At 42.4% G+C, this 24768-nt stretch overlaps 3 protein-coding genes across 5 annotated transcripts in view; 1 reads left to right on the forward strand and 2 right to left on the reverse strand.

Annotated features, from left to right (window-relative positions):
- The window catches only part of LOC110486396 (serine/threonine-protein kinase WNK4), a 71052-nt gene extending 69007 nt beyond the window's left edge, over positions 1 to 2045 (reverse strand). The window contains exon 1 of the mRNA XM_021557957.3: positions 509 to 2045. Coding sequence (XP_021413632.3) covers positions 509 to 1240 — 732 coding nt within the window. The 5' untranslated portion in view covers positions 1241 to 2045. The remainder of the gene's footprint in view (positions 1 to 508) is intronic.
- Positions 673 to 15004, forward strand: LOC149978918 (E3 SUMO-protein ligase ZBED1-like). 2 transcript variants are annotated; one of them, XM_090196488.1, is made up of 3 exons: positions 673 to 1095; positions 11900 to 12245; positions 12363 to 15004. In XM_090196488.1, exons 2-3 carry the CDS (start codon positions 11909 to 11911, stop codon positions 13973 to 13975), a joined length of 1950 nt encoding a protein of 649 aa, XP_090052614.1. In that variant the 5' UTR covers positions 673 to 1095; positions 11900 to 11908; the 3' UTR covers positions 13976 to 15004. The 2 variants fall into 2 exon arrangements, with proteins under 2 accessions (XP_090052614.1, XP_090052612.1); XM_090196486.1 differs by lacking the exon at positions 673 to 1095 and adding an exon at positions 11012 to 11356.
- Positions 15005 to 17674: 2670 nt separating this feature from the next.
- Positions 17675 to 21952, reverse strand: LOC110487541 (gamma-crystallin M3-like). 2 transcript variants are annotated; one of them, XM_090194442.1, is made up of 3 exons: positions 21848 to 21952; positions 18143 to 18382; positions 17675 to 17992 (listed from the first exon to the last, which is right to left on the reverse strand). In XM_090194442.1, exons 2-3 carry the CDS (start codon positions 18314 to 18316, stop codon positions 17717 to 17719), a joined length of 450 nt encoding a protein of 149 aa, XP_090050568.1. In that variant the 5' UTR covers positions 18317 to 18382; positions 21848 to 21952; the 3' UTR covers positions 17675 to 17716. The 2 variants fall into 2 exon arrangements, with proteins under 2 accessions (XP_090050568.1, XP_021415130.2); XM_021559455.3 differs by lacking the exon at positions 21848 to 21952 and adding an exon at positions 18570 to 19046.
- Between the last annotated feature and the right edge of the window lie 2816 nt (positions 21953 to 24768).

The following is a 24768-nucleotide window of genomic DNA, read 5'->3' on the forward strand; positions in this document are numbered from 1 at the left end:
TAGCACAGAGATTATAAATGAAGTCATGTATGGCATCTTATCTGAGCGGCTGATAATGTTGAGAGAAAGTGTGGGCAATTGTAATTATCACCTAAACGCTTGTATAAAAACTATGGATTTGGCACACTTCTTGACCTGATGAAGGCATAACTACCTAAAACGCACGAGCCTGCCCCCGACAATAAAGAAGTGAAATGAGCTGATGTCTGTCCTTTTTTTCATGTTTGTCCTTCTTTTTTATGTTTTGAAGCGTCTCAGTTTACCGTTTACCAATGTTCTTGAATTTGAGATTTAATTTGAAGTCATTGTCACATATAGTACAGCACCCAGTTAATTAAGCGAGACAGCACACGTTACCCACTCCACAATGTAGAGAGAACTTTGCTTGGCCGAACCAAAGCCTTTGTAAACAATTGTTTGCGGTGGCCTAAATTAGATTTTAAGGGAATGATGCGTGCTCTTTTGAGTTCTCCATCTGTACACAAATCATAGCAGATTCATTATTTACCTGTAGCTCACACCATGCCACTTCTACTGTTGTCTCCGTATCCAGGCCTTTGTACACCGTCTTGAACGACCCTCTCCCAATTTCAATGTTGAATTTGAGGAACCTTCCATCAGGTGACGTCGCCACGGCTTTGGTTTCAATTTCATCCTTTTCCTCTTGCTCCCGTTTTCTTTCAAATGGAGCTCGAGATAAAATGACCTTTTTGTCAGTGATTTCTTCCTCGGAATCTGAACTTGTGCCCTGTGCTTGCGAGCTGGGCTGTGGCGCGTCCCAGGTATCAAGAGGTGGTTTGGGGTCTGACGCTTGGGTACCAGGGGGTGAGCACGTGCTCGTTCCCGGGCTTGAGACAGGTGAGGCTGGTGCTGAGGAGTCCACCTTTTTCTCCTCTGACGCTGTTTCGGCTAGAATATCATCAGCAGACCAGGAGTGAGTTTTGGAGAGAGGGGCATCATCGTAAACTTCAGGCTCCAAATCCAATGTATTTATTTTGCTCAACCTGTACGAGTTTCTCCTGGAGTTTGCCGAGTGTCTCCTTCGCCTTGGTGGTATTCGGCCAGGGAAGCAGGAGTTGACGTCGAACCCAGCAGGTAATTTGGAGAAACCCAGTCCGGCCACGTCGATCTCTAGCTGTGACATTTCTGTTTTATAAGTTTTGCCTCGAAATGCAACAGGTGGGTCTTGTGTCCCAACTAGTGGATAGTGCAAATCCGAATGAAGGCTATTCAAAAACATAAACTGGCCAAGGGAACATCGTAGGTTGCAGGGAATGTGGATTATTTCGAAAAATAAGAACGGGTAAAAAAAAATCCAAATGACAAAAATAAGTATAGGCTACAGATAAGTGTCTACATATTTGGCTTATACGTTCGATTTTTTTCTGTTAAATTCAACTATATGCTAAATAATACAAAAACATATTTAACAATCAACAAGTGTGGTGACAAGTCTTCACCTCAACCTGAATGAAGGTCGTTCGAGTTCTCCCTAGTAAAAATTGCTTGTTTAAATCCGCCAAATATAATTTTACTTGGTCGTGCTCATAGACAGACGAAAAATAAATGACATTAATCCGAGTATTCCTCAAATTGTGTCTCTGGTCGCACGTCTTCAAACTGTCCGCTCCCAATGTGGATTAAATCAGTATCAACAACGCGTAGACTGCTCGAGCGCACAGTGAACGCTCAATGGGCATTGGGCTCCACCCCAAAAAAACACGTTTCGGATCCTGTGTTTTGCCTGCAACCATATACTATTATAGGTGGTGAAGCTAGAGTTCCCGTGAATGTACACTGAACAAAAATATACACGCAACATGTAAAGTGCTGGTCCCATGTTTCATGAGCTGAAATAAAAGATCCCAGAAAGTTTCCATACACACAAAAAGTTTATTTTCCATACCACAAAAGCTTCTTTCTCTCATATTTGTACACAAATGTGTTTACATCCATGTGGGTGAGCATTTCTCCTTTGTTGAAATAATCTAACCACTTGACAGGTGTGGCATATCAACAAGCTGATTAAACAGCATGATCATTACACAAGTGCACTTGTGCTGGGGAATATAAAAGGCCACTCTAAAATGTGCAGTTGACTCAAGTTGAGGGAGCGTGCAATTGGCATGCAGACTGCAGGAATGTTCACCAGAGTTGTTGCCAGATAATTACATTTTAATTTCTCTACCATAAGTATGGCGTCATGTGGGCAAGCAGTTTGCTGATGTCAACGTTGTGAACAGAGTGCCACGTGGTGGTGGGGTTATGTTATGGACATGCATAAACTACGGACAACGAACGCAATTGCATTTTATCGATGGTAATTTGAATGCACAGAAATACCGTGACGAGATTGTGAGACCCATTTTGTAAGGTATCTGTGACCAACAGATGCACATCTGTATTCCCAGTCATGTGAAATTCATAGATTAGGGTCTTATTAATTTATTTAAATTGGCTGATTTCCTCATATGAACTGTAACTCTTTGAAATTACATGTTGCGTTTATTTTTGTTCAGTATATACTTTCATAGTTAACATTTGCTAAAAAAAAAAAAAATCTAATTAAGTTTATCTGAAATTAGAAAGCTGTTAGTTTGTGGTGCGTAGTAGCCTACACATACTGTACAGTAGTACTTGCAAACTTACTATTGAAGGTAGCCCAATAAGTCACAAGAATCTTGGTCCAAGTGTGATATGAATGCATTCTGGCAATATGCCAAGGCTTTAGATGCCAGCTCTTGGTTTAGAATGTTGGACTTACAGTAGGCTATATTGTGCTATACCATATGCCAACTGTAAGGTAATTATTACGATAGAGGACAAGAGTCATCAAAACTTATTAACTTAATAATAATAACTGTTTTACTGAGGTAATAGTTCCTGTCCTGGGAGCAATCTGCTTATCTGTGGTGTTGACTATCTTTAGCAATATTACATAATGTTGCACTGTGAACTACTTGAAATAGTGGGTAGGATACAAATGGAGATAAGGACTACAGCAAAACGAATGAATCCATCTTAACGTCAAGTTGCAACAGACTAAAATTGCCTGGCAGCCTGTAAATCCTGGCACTGTAGAAATAGGCTTCATCAAGAAGTCTGGATTAAGCTAAAGACAAAGACAGCTGACCATCTAAATCTAGGCTATACCTACCTAATCTCTTCAATAGGAAATTAAATCACAGAGACAAAAGCAATACAGAAAAACTGAGGTTTCACTGTCTTATAAAATAGGTTTACAACAGTGTCCTCACCAGTCAAGTATTCTCTTTTTGTCTGATGATGAACTCCGTAATCGGGGGTTGGGTTGTGTGCAGATTTAGTCAAAGAAGGGTAATAGCATAGTGGTTATAGGAAAGGGGGTTTATTCATGTCTGTTTGACACATCTCACAAATTCTCACCAGTTACTTGTGATATAACACAGTAGTAGCATATCACTCAAAGCTTAAGAATATATATATATGTAAAACACCCAGTAGGTACATTATCGTCATCAGTCACTCTCCACCACAGACACACACATTTCCTCCAATCCAGGTTTAGCGTGTCAGGCCATTCCAGGGTTAACGTGAACTCCCTAACACGGACCGAGGCCTCATCTTAGCAGGGTTCCGGGACGAAGTGAAGAGAGCGGCTTAGCGTTGTGTGGCCAAGTGATTGCAGGCCACATTAGCCTAGTGCCACACACACCTTACTGTTGACTTGTGCGATATACTGACCCCATTCCCCTCATACTAAGGATTCCAGCTAGGGAAGTTCCAGTCAGTGTCTTCTCAGCCAGTGAGAGCATGTGCTACGGCTTTGACTCCTGGGAAGACCGGTGTGTGTTGCCATATGCTTACAATCCCTGACACAGACACTGATGAAGGTGCTCAGCCTGCCGCTGTAAAACACAAACAGACCGACAGACAGACAGAGGGCCAGTGACTCTTTGTTTATCCCCTCCTGTCACTGTAACATACAACATGTATTTAAATGTGTGCCCACTAGCCTACTGTAAACAGAGGGCAGTATGTGTGTACGAGTGTGTGTGTGTGTGTGTAAGAGCTTGCACCGTGGAGATAGATAGCTCAAGTCCCAGCACCTGATATAGCCCTCACGAACACTGCCAGGAGACTTAAACTAACCGTCTCCCACCTGTCACATGAGCTTCACAGAGAGGCTGTGTGGAAGCAGGACAGAGGAGCAGTCAGAGGGGAAGCTTATCTGCAGGAGCACATTGCTCCTAATGCAGCAGACTGCCACCCACAGGTGCTACCCATCGCTCCACAAAAGCAGCAGCCCTTGCAGAGCAAGGGGAACAACTACTCCAAGTCTCAGAGCGAGTGACTTCACCGATTGAAACGCTATTAGCGCGCACCCCGCTAACTAGCTAGCCATTTCACATCGGTTATACCAGCCTAATCTCGGGAGTTGATAGGCTTGAAGTCATAAACAGCTCAATGCTTGAAGCATTGAGAAGAGCTGCTGGCAAATCGCACTAAAGTGCTGTTTGAATGAATGCGTACAAGCCTGCTGCTGCCTACCATCGCTCAGTCAGACTGCTATATCAAATCATAGACTTAATTATAACATAATAACACACAGAAATGCGAGCCTTTGGTCATTAATATGGTCGAATCCGGAAACTATCATTTCGAAAACATTTGCCACCAGAGACTCTGGGTTCGCGCCCAGGCTCTGTCGCAACCGGCTGCGACCGGGAGGTCCGTGGGGCGACGCACAATTGACCTAGCGTCGTCCAGGTTAGGGAGGGTTTGGCCGGCAGGGATATCCTTGCCTCATCGCGCACCAGCGACTCCTGTGGCGGGCCGGGTGCAGTGCGCGCTAACCAAGGTTGCCAGGTGCACGGTGTTTTCTCCGACACATTGGTGCAGCTGGCTTCCAGGTTGGATGCACGCTGTGTTAAGAAGCAGTGCGGCTTGGTTGGGTTGTGTATCGGAGGACGCATGACTTTCACCTTCGTCTCTCCGGAACAATTGGATACCACGAAATTGGGAAGAAAAGGGGGGTAACATTTTTTTTTTTTTAAAGAAATACGGATCCGTTCTGTATTTTATCAAACGGGTGGCATCTAAATATTCCTGTTACATTGCACAACCTTCAATGTTATGTCATAATTCCGTAAAATTCTGGCAAATTAGTTCGCAACGAGGCCCACACTGTTGCATATACCCTGCCTCTGCGTGCAATGAACGCAAGAGAAGTGATTTCACCTGGTTAATATTGCCTGCTAACCTGGGTTTCTTTTAGCTAAATATGCAGGTTTAAAAATAATACTTTGTATTGATTTTAAGAAAGGCATTGATGTTTATGGTTAGGTACAGTCGTGCAACGATTGTGCTTTTTTGTTAAATCATCTCCCGTTTGGCGAAGTTGGCTGTCTTTTGTTAGGAAGAAATAGTCTTCACACAGTTTGCAACGAGCAAGACATTGCAAATTATTTTATTTTTTTACAATTTAGCAATTAAACACTGGAGTGAAATATGTGCAGAAGATGAATGTGCTAGTAGAGATGTGAACTGTTGAGTGTGAACAGAATATTAAAGTGTGCACTGGGATAATAATACATAGCCTAGTCATACCACAATAATTCAGTTGTAAACCAGGCATTGCGTGAATATTGCCAGGTTGTTAACATACTCCATAAACATGGACAAGTAGCATGCCGGTCATACAATTTCTCAAGCAGGGCCTGTATGCAAGTGCAAAAGCTATGGCTCTTTGACCGAAGAGGGATAAATACATTCAGAGTGAGTGGGCTTTTTAGAGAGGCCTCCTTTCCTTGGATGCCAATGACCATTACTATACTCTATATTATCCCCTGGCCAAATCCGATACTTTTTCCACTAACTGGTATTTTAACAACTCTCATCAGCTCTTTTCTCATCAGATTTTTTTTTAGAGCTGGTCTAAATTGGTATTTTTACCAATTAGATCCGCTCTGAAAAAGATCTGATGAGGAAAAATCTGATGTGATTGGTGAAAATACCAATTAGTGAAAAAAATATCAGAATTGGGCTGCCTGTCTAAACGCAGCCTAAGGTGTCCAACGCTGTGTCCCAATAAATGGCTCCCTATCCTTGCCTTGTCTCCTACTGTAGGTCACCAACGCGCCAATAAAACTGAGTATGTGATATACTATGAAATTCCCACCTAACCTACCCATGTGGTAACTGAAGGACATCTGTTCCCTACTCTTGTTAGAGTATGTAATGACATAGTACTGTAAAACTACACTTGTACTTGGAATGCATTGATGTTGCCACCTAGTGGTGGCAACATACCCATGTTGTAAGGCTGCATCTCAAAGTCTGCCTACACTGCTCTGGCAGAACAAAATGAATAATGGAGTAGGGTTACATCTACAACTCTTCTCTTTACAGTCAACAAGTCACACATCAGCATGTGGGAGTGTGTGTCAACTCTGGAGCTACAACAGCAGGGCTAGGTGGCTTTGTTGTTTGCTTTCACTCATGTATGAACTAACCATTAAGCCCTATTAACCAATGTTTTATACTTTTTTTCACCTGTATTTAACCAGGTAGGCCAGTTGAGAGCAAGTTCTCATTTACAACTGCAACCTGGCCAAGATAAAGCAAAGCAGTGCGACACATACAACAACACAGAGTTACACATGGAATAAACAAATGTACTGTCAATAACACAATAGAAAAATCTATATACAGTGTGTGCAAATGAGGTAAGATTAGGGAGGTAAGGCAATAAATAGGCTGTAGTGGCAAAGTAATTACAATTTAGCAATTAAACACTGGAGTGAAATTAAACACTGGATTGATAGATGTGCAGAAGATGAATGTGCTAGTAGAGATACTGGGGTGCAAAGGAGCAAAAAACATTTTTTAAATATGGGGATGAGGTAGTTGGATGAGCTATTTACAGATGGGCAATGTACAGGTACAATTATCTGTAAGCTGCTCTGACAGCTGATGCTTAAAGTTAGTGAGGGAGATATGAGTCTCCAGCTTCAGTGATTTTTGCATTTTGTTTGAGTCATTGGCAGCAGAGAACTGGAAGGAAAGGCAGCCAAAAGGAAGAATTGGCTTTGGGGGTGACCAGTGAAATATACCTGCTGGAGCGTGTGCTACGGGTGGGTGCTACTATGGTGACCAGTGAGCTGAGATAAGGCGGGGCTTTACCTAGCAAAGACTTATAGATGACCTGGAGCCAGTGGGTTTGGCGACGAATATGAAGCGAGTGCCAGCCAACGAGAGCATACAGGTCACAGTGGTGGGTAGTATATGGGGCTTTGGTAACAAAACGAATGACACTGTGATCGACTGCATCCAATTTGTAGAGTGTCGGAGGCTATTTTGTAAAATACATCGCCGAAGTCAAGGATTGGTAGGATAGTCAGTTTTACGAGGGTATGTTTGGCATCATGAGTGAAGGATGCTTTGTTGCGAAATAGGAAGCCGATTCTAGATTTAATTTTGGATTGAAGATACTTATTGGGAGTCTGGAAGGAGAGTTCAGTCTAACCAGACACCTAGGTATTTGTAGTTGTCCACATATTCTAAGTCAGAACCGTGATGAGAGAGAGAGAAGTGCGCCTCACAGAACTAGAATGAGATTCACTTTCTACGATCTCTCTCCCTGCTCTGATAGACATGAGCATGCAACTCATCTCTCCAGCTTTGCACTTAATCATGTATTTCCTATTAGAATCATAGCCGCGGGAAGGGTGCTGGAGGTATCACAGAACACCTGATACATTTAGCCAAAGTTATAGAATTACTGCTGTCAGCCAAAACAGGCTTTTCGTGTGACACAATTTCCCTAGTTAAAAGAAATTCATGTTAGCAGGCAATATTAACTAAAAATGCAGGTTTAAAATATATATACACTTGTATTGATTTTAAGAAAGGCAGATGTTTATGGTTAGGTACACGTTGGAGCAACGACAGTCCTTTTTCGCTAATGCGCACAGCATCGATTATATGCATCGCAGGACACACTAGATAAACTAGTAATATCATCAACCATGTGTAGTTGACTAGTGATTATGATTGTTTTTTATAAGATAAGTTTAATGCTAGCTAGCAACTTACCTTGGCTTCTTACTGTGAGTTAGAGTGAAGGGTTACCAATTTACCAGGACCCTGATGCAGGTGATTGTAAATGTAGGCTACTGGCAGGGCCACTGTCCAGAGGGAAGTACTTACATTTTAGTCATTCAGCAGACGCTGTTATCCAGAGCGACTAACAGTTAGTGCATTCATCTTAAGATAGCTAGGTGGGACAACCACATATCACAGCACAGGCATAGAAAGTACATTTTTCCTCAATAATGTAGCTGTCAGAGAGCTAGAAGGGGGGGTCAAGTAAAAGTCCTGGTTAATTTAAATGTATTATTATTGGGAGGGGGGGGGGGGGTCGAGGTGAGGAGGAGGATTATGTAAGATGCTGTTTGATGAGGTAGGGTTTCAGATGTTTTCAGAAGATGGGCAGGGACTCTGCTGTCCTAGCTTCAGGGGGAAGCAGGTTCCACCATTGGGATGCCTGGTCAGAGAGGAGTTTGGAGTGGGCTAAGCGGGAACGGCAAGAGACCTGAGGTGGCAGAACGGTGTCCTCGTGTTAGTGTGTAGGGTTTGAGCATAGCCTGAAGGTAGGGAAGGGCAGTTCCTCTTACTGGTCCGTAGGTAAGCACCATGGTCTTGTAGTGGATGCGAGTTTAAACTGGAAGCCAGTGGAGTGTGTGGAGGAGCGGGGTGATATGAGAGAACATGGGAAGGTTGAAAACCAGGTGGGCTGCAGAGTTCTGGATAAGTTGCAGAGGTGTAATGGCACACACGGGGAGCCCAGCAAACAGCGAGTTGCAGTAGTCCAGACGGGAGAGGACAAGTGCCTGGATTCGTACTCTACGGATTTTAGAGCATTAACCTGAAGGAGCGGGTCACTGCTTTGCTGTTTGCAGAGAATGACCGAGGGTTGAGGACCCGTGAGAACCAACATGAAGTTCATAGGAACATATCAAATGGGGTGTCAAATGAAAGCTACACTACATGTCCAAATGTTCGTGGACACCTGCTCGTCAAACATCTTATTCCAAAATCATGGGCGTTAATATGGAGTTGGTCCTCACTTTGGTGCGATAACAGCCTCCACTCTTCTGGGGAGGCTTTCCACAACATGTTGGAACATTGCTGCAGGGACTTGCTTCCATTCAGCAACAAGAGCATTAGTGAGGTTAGGCACTGATGTTTGCTCGCAGTCAGCATTCAAATCTAATCACATTTTATTAGTCACATGCACCGAATACAACAGGTGTAGTAGACCTTACAGTGAAATGCTTACTTATGAGCCCCTAACCAACAATGCAGTTTAAAAAAATATGGATAAGAATAAGAAATAAAAGTAACAAGTAATTAAAGAGCAGCAGTAAAATAACAATAGCGAGACTATAGTGAGACAATGTGCGGGGGGCACCGGTTAGTTGAGGTAATATGTACATGAATGTAGAGTTATTAAAGTGACATTCATAGATGATAACAACAGAAAGTAGCAGCGGTGTAAAAGAGGGGGGAGGGGGGGGCAATGCAAATAGTCTGGGCAGCCATTTGATTAGGTGTTCAGGAGTCTTACGGCTTGGGGTGGAAGCTGTTTTTTCCGTGCGGTAGCAGAGAGTCTATGACTAGGTTGGCTGGAGTCTTTGACAATTTTTAGGGCCTTTCTCTGACACGGCCTGGTATAGAGGTCCTGGATGGCAGGAAGCTTGGCCCAGTGATGTACTGGGCCATTCGCCATACCAGGCAGTGATGCAACAAGTCAGGATTCTCACGATGGTGCAGCTGTAGAACCTTTTGAGGATCTGAGGACCCATGCCAAATCTTTTCAGTCTCCTTAGGGGAATAGGTTTTGTCGTGCCCTTTTCACGAGAATTGATCCCAAAGGCGTTCGATGGGGTTGAGGTCAGGGCTCTGTGCAGGCCAGTCAAGTTCTTCCACATCGATCTCGACAAACGATTTCTGTACGGACCGCGCTTTATGCACGGGGGCATTGTCATGCTGAAACAGGAAAGGGCCTTCTCCAAACTGTTGCCACAAAGCACAGAATCATCTAGAATGTCATTGCATGCTGTAGCATTAAGATGTTCCTTTCCATAATAATGCATTTCTGTATAGTACAGATCAGGGACCCATGATGTAATTCTGTTACCTTAATTCAGTTACCGGATGTAAATCCACTTCACTTACTGTAATTCAATAACCAAAATAAATGTATTCAAACTCAAGGTGTCATGTCATAGCTGACATCCCATTCCTTCTGCAGACATCTTTGAATTTTAATTCAGAGCAGATATACATTTTTAAAATCTGGTCGCATAAAAAACTGAGGGAGATTTTACCATCATTCTGTTACTTTGCATCTGCACAGTTCTTCCAGTGAATGTGCTTTTGTGAAATGTTCTGTGCAAATTGTTCAAAGTTGTCCTTGTGCATAGAATTGTATGGTTTGTTAAACTTTGAAATCAATGTTTTTTGTTAGGAATACATTTTAAAGTGAAATATCTTAGTCAAAGCCTAATTCCATTATCGTGGAATTCCCAGCCTATAGGGTCTGGGTTGAGCAGTCCCAGCACATAGACTAATAAATTAATGAAAAGGAATAAACTTTAAACTAAGATTTGAAACAACTTTTGCTAATGTTAGAAAAGACACTGGGCACGTTTGAGTAGTAAGGCAAAAGACAAGTCAAGGAGTGAAGTCAGGGGAGGTGCATCTGTGACATCTGAAAGTAGGACACTAATGTGGTTTTCCAACACCAAGGCTCAGATCAACATGGAAGTGTTGATAAAGAAAGTTTTCTTTACAATGTCGAAATAAACATTGTTCCAACCCCCATATTACACACTCAAACTGAAATCATATGTGTGTTCATTGTACAATCAATTACTGTTTCAGTCATGTCTTTGGTCACATTCAGGTGGGTCAAACAACAACACTGTAATGACTGGTTGACTCTAGAGCCGCCCATAATTCAGGCGAAGGCTGCAGGATGAAATTGGTGAAGAGCAACTGCAGAAACTTGCTGTCGACTGCAGTCAAAACTTAATGACATTTGATCACATTATTTCTGTAACGTTCATGCAGTCGACATGTAGGCGCAAGTCGGACAATGTTATCCCCATAATGTAACTCACTTTGAATGGCGGTGACCATCGGACTTGACATAAACTCGAACGCAACCACTCAATCTGTCAAAACAGCTGGCAGTAAGCGGTTCGAAAATCTGAGGTGACGTAATTCTGCTACGTACATCATCAAACCGCGCGCTCAGAAGCACAGCGCTCAATGACTATATTTTACATTAAATTACGAACAATCAAAGGTAAGTTAATATTTGCAAACATGCACTCCTGTTGTTTTCAAATAAAATAACGATGCCAAACACAGACACTACGCTAGCTACTTGTCCAGCAGACCCAAGCCTTGCTCAACATACCCACACAGCTAGCTAACGTTAACTAGTTACTAGCACCATAGCATTAGAATGGATCTCTATGGCTAGTACAGACCTGGACGTGTGAACCCCCATCATGTCAGCTGAAGGGAGGTTGCAATCTTTTGAAATTTAAAAACGCGCTATTAAGTGTCTATAATCAGCACCAGTGCTTTCATTGCGTATTATTAATATGATTCAATTACATAGTTATGTTTACGGCGATATATTGGGGGGGACAAATCATTTTTTCCCCAGGATGGGGGGGTCGTGTCCCCTCCTTCCCCCCTGGGATTTCCGCCTATGCACACAAGCCTAATTATTTGCAGCTAGTAACAGTTGTTTCCCATCAGCAACCAAAATCATTTTGGTCTGTTTACTACATTGCTGCGGCAAGATGATTGATCAAGTTGTTTCTTTTTTATTTTGCAGGTTCCTACGATGACTGAATTTAAGAGAGCCTTCTCACTGGTGTGGGATCACTTCACTCTAGTGACACCCAATAAGGTCCAGTGCGCCCTCTGTTCACAACGGCTTAGCTTCAACAAAAACACCTCCGCCATGTTAAGGCACCTACGATCAAGGCACCCAAGCGAGGCTTGGTACAGCAACTCAACATCTGGGGCCCACTCAAGCACAAGCAACTCAACATCTGGAGTCCACTCAACGTTCTCAAACTCAATAATTAGTGGTTCTGGAGTCCACTCATCGTTCTCTGGTACTACAGGACTAAACTCAATGTTTACAAACAGTGCTGCTGCTGGACACCACATCCAAGGTATGTTTCCTTTAGAATAGATGGTTTTCATCCTGTTTCAATCAATTATTATATTTAGATTAGCGTTAATTGTACATCTAATTCAATTTGAATTGATTATTCTGTTTTATTTCACAGTCAGGACCACCAGACAAGAGGACCTGGATGATGCCCTAGTCAACATGTTGGTTAAAGACACCCAGCCATTTTCAGTAGTTGAGGAAGAAGGATTCACTGCTTTCGTCCAAAAGCTAGACCCAAGCTACAATCTTCCAAACAAGCAAGCACTGAAGAAAATGGTGGGGTCTCGGTGTGAATTCATCAATGATAATGTTGTATCTCAGATGGTAATTTCTGACTTTGTCAGCCTGACTTTGGACATGTGGACATCTATAGACAAGCACAGTTACATTTCAGTGACGGGGCATTTGGTAGCAGAAAATGCCCAGTTATCCACTTTCCTCCTTGGGATTTCTAAGCTGCCTGAAAACCACAAAGTGATCCACATTGAGGAGGCCAAAAACCAACTGGTGGCGAGCTGGGGCCTCCACAGCAGGGTCGCTGCATTTGTCACAGAGAACAGCGAAAATATGGTAGCCACGGTTCAGAAACTAGGAATCCTCCAGTTGCCCTCTTTTGCACACGTCCTGAACCTTGTGATTAAGAGGTCCATGGAGGCTACTTTGGAGCTGCAGGACATCCGCTCCCAAGCGCGGGCTATCGTGTCTTTCTTCAAGTCGAATCAGAACGCAGAGATGAGGTTAGCCGAGGTGCAGGGGCAGCTAGGCAGGCCGGAGCAGAAGCTGATCCAGGAAGTGGACTCGAGATGGAACAGTAGCTTTTCTATGCTGGAACGCGTCTTTGATCAGAGGGAGTCTGTGGCTGCTGCTCTCAGCACCCTGGACACGGACATCATCCCTCTGGGATCTGCTGACTACGAGGTCATCCACCAGTGTCTCGGAGTGCTGGGTTCCTTCAACCAGGCCACAGCTGAGCTCGCCTCAGAGAAACGCGTCTCGGCTTCCAAGGTCATTCCTCTTGTCCGGATGCTGAAGATAACCCTTGAGAAGAAGCACGGTGCCATCATACACTCTACGGCTACACAGCTGGCATCTAACCTGCAGAGGGAGCTTCAGACAAGCTGCAGTATGGTGGAGACCGAGCCAATCCTGGCTCTCTCGGCTCTCCTAGACCCGCGCTTCAAAATGTTGGCCTTCGGGAACCAAGGCTACGCTCAGGAGGCGGTGAAGCTCCTGACCTCCGAGTGCGCCTCATTAATCCGGATAAATCCCGACAAGGATGACATTCTACCGCCCTCCACCACCAGGTCAACGACGCCCTCCCTGACATCACCCCACACCTCCTCCTGGGCAATGGAAACAGCTTCCATCTCCATGGCAACATCTCCGTCTAAGTCCCACGATGGGGGTCTGTGGGAGATGTTTGACAGTAAAGTGGGTGAGACACAGAGCGTCCAGAGCAGCACGGCGGACGCAGCGGTGGAGGTACAACACTACCTCAGTGACCCGTACCTGAACCGAGTGGAGAACCCCATGCACTACTGGGAGAAGCACTCCAAGGTGTACCCGCACCTGTTCCAGCTGGCTCGGAAATACCTCAGTGTTCCTGCCTCGTCTGTGCCATGCGAGCGCATATTCACCAAAGCTGGAGATGTGTTCAATAAAAAGAGGAGTTGCCTCAGTATGAAGGCTGTAGAGCAGATAATGCTGTTGAATAAAGGTCTCGTATAGCACAAGCAGCATACTATCCACGGTGCTTCTCATGCTGTTTGGCCTGTATGTAATATAGGACTATTAAATGTCCTATAAATGCATTGTAATGTATTCTTCCTGGTTTGTGTATAAAGTATGTTAAAATTGCCTCTTTTTTTTTATAAAAAGAGAAGCAGTCTTTTACATTTTGAACATTTGTCAGGAGGCCGTTTGACCACTAGAGGACAATTCTGCACTGCCTAACAACCTGGCAGGGTGTACGTTTATGGCTCTCAATTACTTTTGATTTATTACTGGGTGGACTGAATTCAATATTGCCTATACATCACCATAAGTGTTAAAAATATATTTTAAAACATTGTAAAAATCACAAAATAGTATTTTGCATTGTCATGTAAGCGAGATGGTTGTTGTGCCAAGTGCAATTGGTGTTATTTCACATTCATATCACCACGTATGGACTTCTCTTGATGCCTTTTGAGTGCTTTTTAAGGTCAAGGAAATATTATTTAACTTCTGATGGTTTATCCAATGCCTATTGATGCAGGTGGGGATGATGCTAAATGGCATTTTCATTGGAGGTACAATAGTGATGTATGCAAGTCAGAAGCTTGTATACGACGTACAATTGACACTTACAGAGGGTAATGTGCATTTGAAAAGGTTCATGCTTGAAAATTATGGGGGGAAATTGCTTGGAGGCATTCCACTGTTTTTTAAAAATTAACTAGGAAAGTCAGTTAAGAACAAATTCATATTTACAATGATGGCCTAATCCAGACAACACTGGGCCAATTGTACACTGCCCTATGGGACTCCCAATCACAGCCAGATGTGATGCAGCCTGGTGTTGAACCAGGTATTGCAGTGATACCTCTTGCACTGAGATGGCTTGTCTTAGATCACTGTGCCACTCGTGAGCCCAAGTTTGAAATGACAACAGGTGAATAAATGAAGTGGTTGCCAAGGAGACCTCAAATGGCTACCCAGACTATTTGCCAAGGGAACAGTTGTTGAGCCAGTCATTAAAAAGTAAAGAGCACACATTAATACTGGATTTTCAATTTACTCTTAAAACGATACATATTTCACAGACTTTCACTGTAATATGTAAGCTCAATGGGAAGGCCACTGTAAAATGTATACGAGGATACTTACCATTTTGGTTGGGGTGATGTCAAGTTCTTACTATGAAAACAATCCTGGAAGACTACTCTGAATCCTACTGCCTTTCAGTCTTATCAGAGATACTTCTTGTGTTGAGTTTTTGCAAATGGTGTGCCTGATATCACTGCAGCAAAAGCTTGTTATTCCGCCCATTTTTTTTAGGTTATCTACCTAACACGCACAATTTTGTGGATTGAAATAAGCTCTATTTTGAGCTACATTTATTTAAGGCTTTTTGTTTACTTGGACTGAGAACAAGTACACAGTTTTCCAAAGAGGCAAGGCCATTAAACATTAATCATCATAGTGCTGCGTTGGACCCACAATAAGTTGCACGGTGTTTCAACTAACGGAGCACGTCCTTGTGTTTTGTATGTGAACACAAAAACAATTCAATTGCCAATGAGCTTTTGGAAGTCTTCATGAAATGTAAAAATAAAATCTAAAATATGTAACGTGTAGTGCAACCACAAACAAAGGCTGTCATAAGGATTATGTTGAAAACATACAGAGGGGGATGCTCTCCATGAACAATTATCGTCCTTTGACTTAGAACATGAGCGTCATAGAAATCACACCAATATGGCTAATGTTACATATTTTAATATTATTAATAAAATGCCATTTACTAGACACTTTAATCCAAAGTGATGTACACTACAGTGAGTGCATACACTTTAGTAAATGTAATCCCTGAGGGAAACAAACCTAGCACCACACTATTTCCAACTGAACCACACAGGACCAATAATTTGTCTGGAGGGTAATTTATCAAACTGAATTTTCTATATTCGTTTTTAGTTGCTTTACTTACATTTATTTACGTGCACCCAGGTGGGTCCCAGGACCGAGTTTAGGATACCCTGGTATAGAGTAGAAGTTAAATGCTACGCATATCTTTCTGGCAAAAATGAAAACAACTATTGTTGTATAGAAACAACTATTGTTGAAATAGAAATGTCTGAATGATGATAATGAATGCCCACTTAACATCAGTTATCGAATGGAAGGTGTCAATTATATTATACTACCGGTCAAAAGTTTTACAACACCTACTCATTCAAGGGTTTTTCTTAATTTTTACTATTTTCAACATTGTAGAATAATAGTGAAGACATCAAAACTATGAAATAACACATACGTAGTAACCAGAAAAGTGTTAAGCAATCAAAAAATATTTTATATTTGAGATTCTTCAAATAGCCTCCCTTTGCCTTGATGACAGATTTGCATGCTCTTGTCATTCTCTCAACCAGCTTCATGAGTTAGTCACCTGGAATGCATTTCAATTAACAATTGTACCTTCTTAAAAGTTAAGCCAATCAGTTGTGTTGTGACAAGGTAGGGTGGGTATACAGAAGATATCCCTTTTTGGTGAAAGTCCATATTATGGCAAGAACAGCTCAAATCATCAAAGGGAAACAACAGTCCACCATTACTTTAAGACATGAAGGTCAGTCAATACGGAACATTTCAAGAACTTTGAACGTTTCTTCAAGTGCAGTAGCAAAAACAATCAAGCGCTATGATGAAACTGGATCTCATGAGGACCGCCACAGGAATGTAAGACCCAGAGTTTCCACTGCTGCAAATACCTCCTCATTAGAGTTAGCGGCCTCAGAAATTGTAGCCCAAATAAATGCTTCACAGAGTTCAAGTAACATTCATATCTCAACATCAACTGTTCAAAGGAGACTGTGTGGATCAGACCTTCATGGTCGAATTGCTGCAAAAAAACATGACTAAAGGACACCAATAATAAGAAGAGACTTGCTTGGGCCAAGAAACACAAGCTTTGTGAGAAACGGTTTGGGTGAACAGATGATCATATGTATTTCTCACCGTAAAGCTTGGAGGAGAAGGTGTGGGGGTGCTTTGCTGATGACACTGATTTATTTAGAATTCAAGGCACACTTAACCAGCATGGCTACCACAGCATTCTGCAGCGATACGCCATCCCATCTGGTTTGGGCTTAGTGGGACTATCATTTGTTTTTCAACAGGACAATGACCCAACAAACCTCCAGGCTGTGTAAAGGCTATTTTACCAAGAAGGAGAGTGATGGAGTGCTGCATTAGATGACTTGGCCTCCACAATTCCCTGACCTCAACCAAAATGAGATGGTTTGGGATGAGTCGGACCGCAGAGTGAAGGAAAAGCAGCCAACAAGTGCTCAGCATATGTGGGACCTCCTTCAAGACTGTTGGAAAAGCATTCCAGGTGAAGCTTGTTGAGAGAATGCCAAGAGCGTGGAAAGCTGTCATCAAGGCAAAGGGTGGCTATTTGAAGAATCTCAAATATAAAATATATTCTGATTGTTTAACACTTTTTTGGTTACTTCATGTTTCCATATGTGTTATTTCGCAGTTTTGATGGCTTCACTATTATTCTACTATGTAGAAAATAGTAAAAAATAAAGAAAAACCCTTGATTGAGTCGGTGTTCTAAAACTTTTGACCGGTAGTGTTTATAATTGGCCTATATTATATCATACCTACATATGTAAACACAAAACACCAAATATTGAAATGATGTAGGACACTCAATTGTTATGGATTACCAATCACTTTTATTTGGTCAACATAACATATCTAGCACATATCAGTGATACGCCTCATGCTCATGAACCTCATGCCACTCATGCCCATATCCCTGAAGTTCCTGTACTCTCCGGGCCTCATGTACATCATCCTGCCTCTGAAGTGGGGCTGCTCGTACATCAGCCAGTGGCCATCCATCACGTTGCAGGACTGGCAGTCGGACATGCGATAACGGTCCATGATGGAGTCACAGTCGTCCATCATCTCGTGCATCTGACCTCCAAAGTTATCTCTCTCGTAGATCCTCATTCTGTAGGATCCTCTGTGCTGTTAGGAGGAAATAAGAGTATGTTGAATGAATTACTGAGTACATCAGACTGTTGGAAAGCGTCACAGAGCCAATGTGATTTATTATGGACATCACAAAGCTACTTCGAGCGGGGCTGTTAACAGCAGACTAAATATCATATGGCCTACCATGGGGATTGTGCGGCAGGACCTGATATCAGTCATTCCCATCATACTCTGGAAGTCAGAGTACTCTCCCCTCCTCATGAAGTACTGGTTTCCCATGTAGTTGTTGCGGTCGTAGACCATGAAGCAACCGCTCTGAACCCTACAGGAGTGGCACCTGCTCAGGTAGGAGGACATGTCAGCGCAGTCGCTGCTGCACTCATAGGAACGACCCTGGAAGTTCCTGTCCTCGTAGAAGACGACCTGAAAATAAAAAAGGAGCAATTTCTGTTAATTAAAATGTTTTATGAAACAAACATTTTGGAGAAATCTGCAATGCTATTCAGTCACACTTCATCTTTAATGTTGTAGTTGGGTGTGCTAGAGCACTAGAGGTCTTTTGCATAACAATATATGAAATTTAAAGCATATATTTTGGTTTTAAACTTACCCTGCCCATGTTCATGCTGGTGGACATGTTTGCTCACTGTGCTGCTGGTTGCTGCTCCTGAACTGATTCCTACCTGGTTTAACCCTTTCTTTTATACCTGACCAAACCTAAAGAATTCCCAGCTCCATTGTTCAAACCCCTGACCCAGCAACATGCTATAGAAGCCTGCAGAGGCCACTGAGGTTACGTCCACATTTCCAGTGACTGGATCCCTCAGTGTCTTTAGAAAGACTGTTTCTCAATTGTCTGTTTCTCAAACAAAGTAACATGAAGCCTTTTGAGAGTTTACAACAGCTAGTAACAGCCTTGAAATGGAACGTTCTCCGTACAATACATTGCACAATACTTTTCTACATTTTGTAATCTTATTTGAAAGATACCTTTGATAAAATATTGTTGATAAATGGCTCAATATTATATTGTAAACCCTTTTGATTTAAGGCCTTTAGCAGAAATCACACATATTGAATAAAGAGTGAAAACCTGGGGTTAACCTTTTAGGTTAAACTATGTATTATTACTCATCTTTTGTTCAGTGTGCTGTTTTAACTGTCCGTAAACCTCAGTGGACTTCACGTAGACCGACATTCCTTACCAGTGAATACGTCATCAAAAGTGAGTTGTTACTTAACTAACATTTATGGTTCATAGCACGATACTACAGAAATTGTTACAAAACTTTCAATTGTATTTAAAAAATATTTTCAATACATTAATAATCCATCAATTTGCTAATTTCTCTTGAGTTATAAAAACTAAAAAGAAAAGAGTTAACACTTATTTAAAGAAGCCTTTATAAAGGGTTTATTAAAGGGTATGTAAATAGTTAATAACAGTTAATAATACTTTATAGACTGTTATAATACTTTATAGACTTTATAGTAAAGTAGTTCATTCACTCACATTTAGCATGAGTGACAAATCTTAGTCCACTTTTTTTATTCTCTGCCCCCAAAAGTCCATATTAGGATAGTTTTTACAATATTAAAGTTATGAAAACATAATATTTTCCCCTGATCTAAAGCAAACAATGTGATGAAACAGTCTGGGTTTATTTAGGCAAAGCAATCACACACACACACACACACACACACACACACACACACACACACACACACACACACACACACACACACACACACACACCTCTCTACTAATCCATCTCTCTCTTAACTGCTCCCTTCTTAGATATCCCACACACACATTGTGATGACAGAGAAAGGCATGCTAGAAGGGCTATCTGCCATTGCCTGCATCTTTCACATATTCTCTGTGGGGCTTTTTATAGGGTGGAAATGTTCTGCTTTGCATCAAGTACCAACTATTTTTAACATCGCACATTCCCAAGATACTTTGGAGTACCAGGCGTGTTGCATCGCAGAGTCTGGGTTACCAGCTGGGAAGGTTCTTATGTAAAAACACCCCCCTGGATTGACCCAGTGCTAGGCACTGATCCAGTTAGAGATCCAGTATGTAGATACTGTAGATATTTAGAGGTGTGGTGTGGAGCTAAATTTGGCACATATTGTTTTGCTATGCCAGGTCAGGTCATCACTCTACTGTGCTGATAGAGGCCTCACGCAGTCCTTCCTCTTCCTCTAAAGAGGCAGTTGGTTCACTACTAAATCAATTATTTGCTCGCCGGCCAAAAGCAACATTCTTCCCCAGTAAGGTATTCGTTGTTCCTTTTTTGTTTTCTTTCTTTTTATGATCACTCTACACAATGCACAATCAAACAATAGCTCCATACATGATTTTCCCTCTCAAACAGAACCCCATGTTTGGATGGGGAGCTTGACGTCCAGATAGGCTGATACAAGAGCCTTTTCATGTACCTGACTGACTCCCATACGGTTGGTTGAATTTGATGTTTTCGGCACCTGTTCCTCTTCTTGCCAGTGGAGGCCAGCAAGGGGTCACCACTTCTCTCCTCCTGTCCTGAGACAGGGATGACAATTGTCCTCTTACCCTCCTACCACTGACTGTAGTCAAAACTAAAACAAGACTTCAATGGTAAATGTACTGTGCCACCAAACAATCAGTGGTTTGAACCTGTCTAATAGATGCCTATACACATACACTACTTTATGTGTAGAGGGGAAACACCAATCATTCAGAAAGTACAGCCCTGTAGATAATTCACTATTCTCAGCATTGATCCAAAAATAATCCCAAATCCACCTGGCTGCTGTCCTGACATTTGCATAATAATTGTTATCAGTGTGAAGTCAGTCGTGCCAATGGATGGTATCTAGAAAGGGGTGGTACCTAGATGGGTGGTACCTAGAAAGGGTGTCACAATTACCACACCCTCACTTGTGTGTGTTGACCCTCACTTGTGTGTGTTGGCATCTCGCCCTTCAATGAGACAGACGCCCACATCCTGCCCACCTCCAGGACCCTCTTCCACTGACGCTAATGGTCCCCTTCGTCTGTACCGTCAACCTCCACATGCTGGTCACCATGGCAACAGGTTAGTGGCATGCGATAGCCCACTGTCCAGGGGAATTCCTCCTTTTAACGGTTCGCCTGCCAGAGACTCACGTCAGCACCACGGGGGGCTTGCCTTAGCCCCAGTCCCTAGCAACTAGTTGCTATGCTGCCCCGTTGCCATGCGGAGATTGACATGTTTTTTAACAGTTGGTGGTGATGATCGCCTCTCCAACAAACATAATCACACACGCACTGAGCACACACACCGTCACTATTGCATACCATTCAGAAAGAAGACCCCTTGCCCCTCTTTATCCTTGTGTCACAGTAGCAAGACTGTAGCAAGTTCCACTGATCAAGTTGAGAAGACACAAAGTGACTGTGAGAGACTTATGGACCAGCGTGCAGTATGACCTGACCTGACACTCTTCAAATGAAACCATTTTTGCATGCCTTATTAGATGATTTGGGGAGAAATCTAGCCTCCTCTCCATTCACACTGTGAAATGACACAAGGTTGTCATGATGAAAACCGTAGTAAATAAATAAATCATATCGTCAATAACTGCATTCACAATGACCTTCACAACGGCAAAGTCATATGCCTACACAGGCTACATAGTGCATACCATACCAATGAAGATACATTTAAGGACAAGATTTTAAAAAAAGAACAAGACAGTGCCTGCTGAAGAGAGATAATTTAGCAGTTATACCCATTTCAATCACAACTTTTGATGTGACACTGATGGCTGGCCCAAATTCCTCCAAAACAGATATACCAGAGTGGGATAAAATGATTAGCAGGATCAATTGGCATGTGCTTCATCTCTGATGGTGCTTACCTGGCATGGACCAATAGGAAGGATGCTGCCTGGAGCTCAAAATAAGCCTTCTATCTCCAGCACCCACAAAGGGGGGCTCCACCAATGTCATCTCAACCACCCCTGAGGTTGGTTCTTCCAAGGAAGAAAGAGAATGCCAACAGGATAAGCAACATCCGAAAACTCCCCAAAATATTCAACCTTCCTTCTGCTATCTATCTTGTGACTAATGCTGCAACATGTTGTATAACCCACTCAGTTCAACATGAAGGGTAATGTTGTCATGAGAGTCAATCTGATTGAATTTAACTGATTGAATTTGACTGATTAAGGGCACACAGCCTCTATACAGTGAGCAAAGGTAATCATAAGCATTTACTAACTAGCTCCTGAAGCCAGGAGACCTCTTGTTCCTCTACTCATCTGATAGACATGCCTTAAATCTCCTAACTTGATGTTGGCAAAATATCAATAGTTTATGGGAATGTTTACATCATTGTTTTAAGATTTATTTTCATAGCCCTTAAATCTGACATAGAAACATGACAGATGATGTTAGACACATGACAAATCATTGACAAATAATGAATCCAACTGTGCTTGATTGAGTCTTAAGGTTTGTTTATATTTTGAGCCTGTTACTAAGGCTATCGTACTGTTTAATCATGGACTCAGGAAAGGTTCAACAGGGGACAGGAAGTAAACAGCAGCAACCTGCTTTGCCATGTTGCTTTGTTGAATCCATCCAGGGAGGGCTGGCAGGGTTTCCTCTCCAGGGGCCAGGGCAAAATAATTTAACTGGGCGGGATAGATTAGTAGATAGTCAGACACCCAGGGAGATCTGACTCGGAGAAGGGGATGAAACGTGCAGCCTTGCAGAAAGGAAATACAATTTAGATTATTGCAGTAGTCCCCGATACCCACCTGTGGGTATAGACCTTAATGTAATGGGACTTGGGATCTTGGGGTCTGGAGCATGTGTAATCTATCCTGTGACCAAAGGTAATGTCACGACTTCTACTGAAGTCAGTTCCTCTCCTTGTTCGGGCGGCGTTCGGCGGTCGCCGCTCCCGGCCTTCTAGCCATCACGATCCACCTTTAATTTTCCATTTGTTTTGTTTTGTCTTCCTGCACACCTGGTTTACATCTCCTACTAATTACATGTGGATATAACCCTCTGTTCCCTCCATGTCTGTGTGGGGTATTGTTTACTGTCAAGGTTGGCACGCTTCCGGCTGGTTTGCGCCGGGTTTTGTTTTATTACCTGTGCTTTGTGGCAGCCGGTACTTTGTACATGGGCTTTGTAGTTTTGCTGCCTCATCTTGTCATTTGGGCATTTTGTGTTGTGACGCTGTTGCGTTCTGTATTATGATTGCCTAAGTAAAGTGCTTTGTCCATTCATCTCTGCTCTCCTGCGCCTGACTTCCCTGCACCAGCTACACCCACCGTTGACACGTAAACAACTTCATAATTTTGTGTGTTGCAGATGTGTCTCAGAGGAATGGAGAGGCCAACTGTGTGTGTGTGTGTGTTGTTTGAGGAGACTTACATGTAATTCAATTTGGCCTCAGGTTGTATTTATGTGGGAGGATGGGTCGAAGATTCCTTCAACAGCCCATTCAATTTTTCATCAGAGTTTCCCTTTTCATCCCACGCAGGTGGGAAGTGACATTTTGTTAGGGCTCTCTTAACTAGATATATGGGGCTCGTGACCTTCTCAGGTATTACTTTTATTAAGAGAAGCAACTTAAAACAGTAAGTCAATGTCAACCGACTGACGTTGATGGAACGGCTGCCTACTGCGTGCTGGCAGCCATTGTCTGTTGAGCGGAGTTGGACTCCGGGAAATTCTAGTATCAATTTCAAATCAAGATTGGTTGAATTGTGGACCTTATACAGTAAAACGGAGAACAATCTATTGAAACATACAGGGAAATGCACAATGCTTAACATATCCAACAAATAATATTTAAGTAAGCACAGTTTATTCCCTGTTCTCTCTATTTAAGTCACTACCATGTTATGGGTGTTTTAATTTATTTGTTGTAATTATCTGCCTGCCTGGCTCCATAATCACATTTAATGCATTCCTCTTTTCTATAACCTCTCTCTGTACTTGGCTATACTCCAGGTTATAGAGCAGAGATGCAAATGATGCATTGACATCGTAATAAACAGAATTTGTCACATCCAATACAATGTTTTGGGTGTGTAGAAATGTTAAGATATATTAGTGTAGGCAGCTAACAAACAGCACAGCTTGGTAATCATAAACACAATTTGAAGGTGCTAAGAGCTGGTTTGGGACTTTCACAGAGGAACTGGTCATCAGTCTAAAGCATGAAATGGTTTGGAAACACTGTGGTAAAGCATTAAAATCCCATCCATTCTCTCAGGCCAGTTCAAAGCCTCAGCCAACAAACCCGACTTATCAATCACCGCTGTTTTATTCAATTAAGCATTGGCACTGAACAACTTCGAATCTAATCTATTTTGCGTTAAGTTTTTTTTCTTACTTTGTCCATTACTTTGGCCCGGCACAGTCTTTTGACTCAACACATTGCATTTTAAAAGGAATGTTTCTTTGTTAGTCTGTGTACACATGTAAATCACAAATGGAAGGATGTGTGTGGATACTTTGACCAGACACGTTGTCACATGATTCACTTGATTTACATAAAGAGTAAGATGTAGGCCACGGTATTGTCAACGGTTCATTTGTGTGCTGAAGAACTGGTTCAGTGGGTTTGCAAAACTGGCTTCAGTAAGCTATAGTGTCTATTTTTTTTTTTTAAATGTATTTTTGCATTCTAGAACAGAACTATCTTTTGTTTGAGTCCACTGAGAGGGAATAGGCCATTGTTAGGATAATTAATGTCCAACCCCAGATGTATTTCATACACTGTGTTCCCATGAACGATTGGCATCTCTCAAACATAGTC

Source organism: Oncorhynchus mykiss, chromosome 13 (assembly GCF_057628025.1).
Source record: "Oncorhynchus mykiss isolate SJ-2025 chromosome 13, ASM5762802v1, whole genome shotgun sequence".
NCBI classification, from domain to species: domain Eukaryota; kingdom Metazoa; phylum Chordata; class Actinopteri; order Salmoniformes; family Salmonidae; genus Oncorhynchus; species Oncorhynchus mykiss.

Bases quoted from the DNA above. Each gene is read 5' to 3' on its own strand.
- LOC149978918 (XM_090196488.1), top strand. From the start codon at position 11,909: ATGACTGAATTTAAGAGAGCCTTCTCACTGGTGTGGGATCACTTCACT. The intron at 12,246-12,362 runs GTATGTTTCCTT...TTTATTTCACAG, and splicing joins TGCTGGACACCACATCCAAG to TCAGGACCACCAGACAAGAG.
- LOC110487541 (XM_021559455.3), bottom strand. From the start codon at position 18,596: ATGTCCACCAGCATGAACATGGGCAGG. The intron at 18,383-18,569 runs GTAAGTTTAAAA...TTTTATTTTCAG, and splicing joins CCAGCATGAACATGGGCAGG to GTCGTCTTCTACGAGGACAG. The intron at 17,993-18,142 runs GTAGGCCATATG...TCCTCCTAACAG, and splicing joins CCTGCCGCACAATCCCCATG to CACAGAGGATCCTACAGAAT.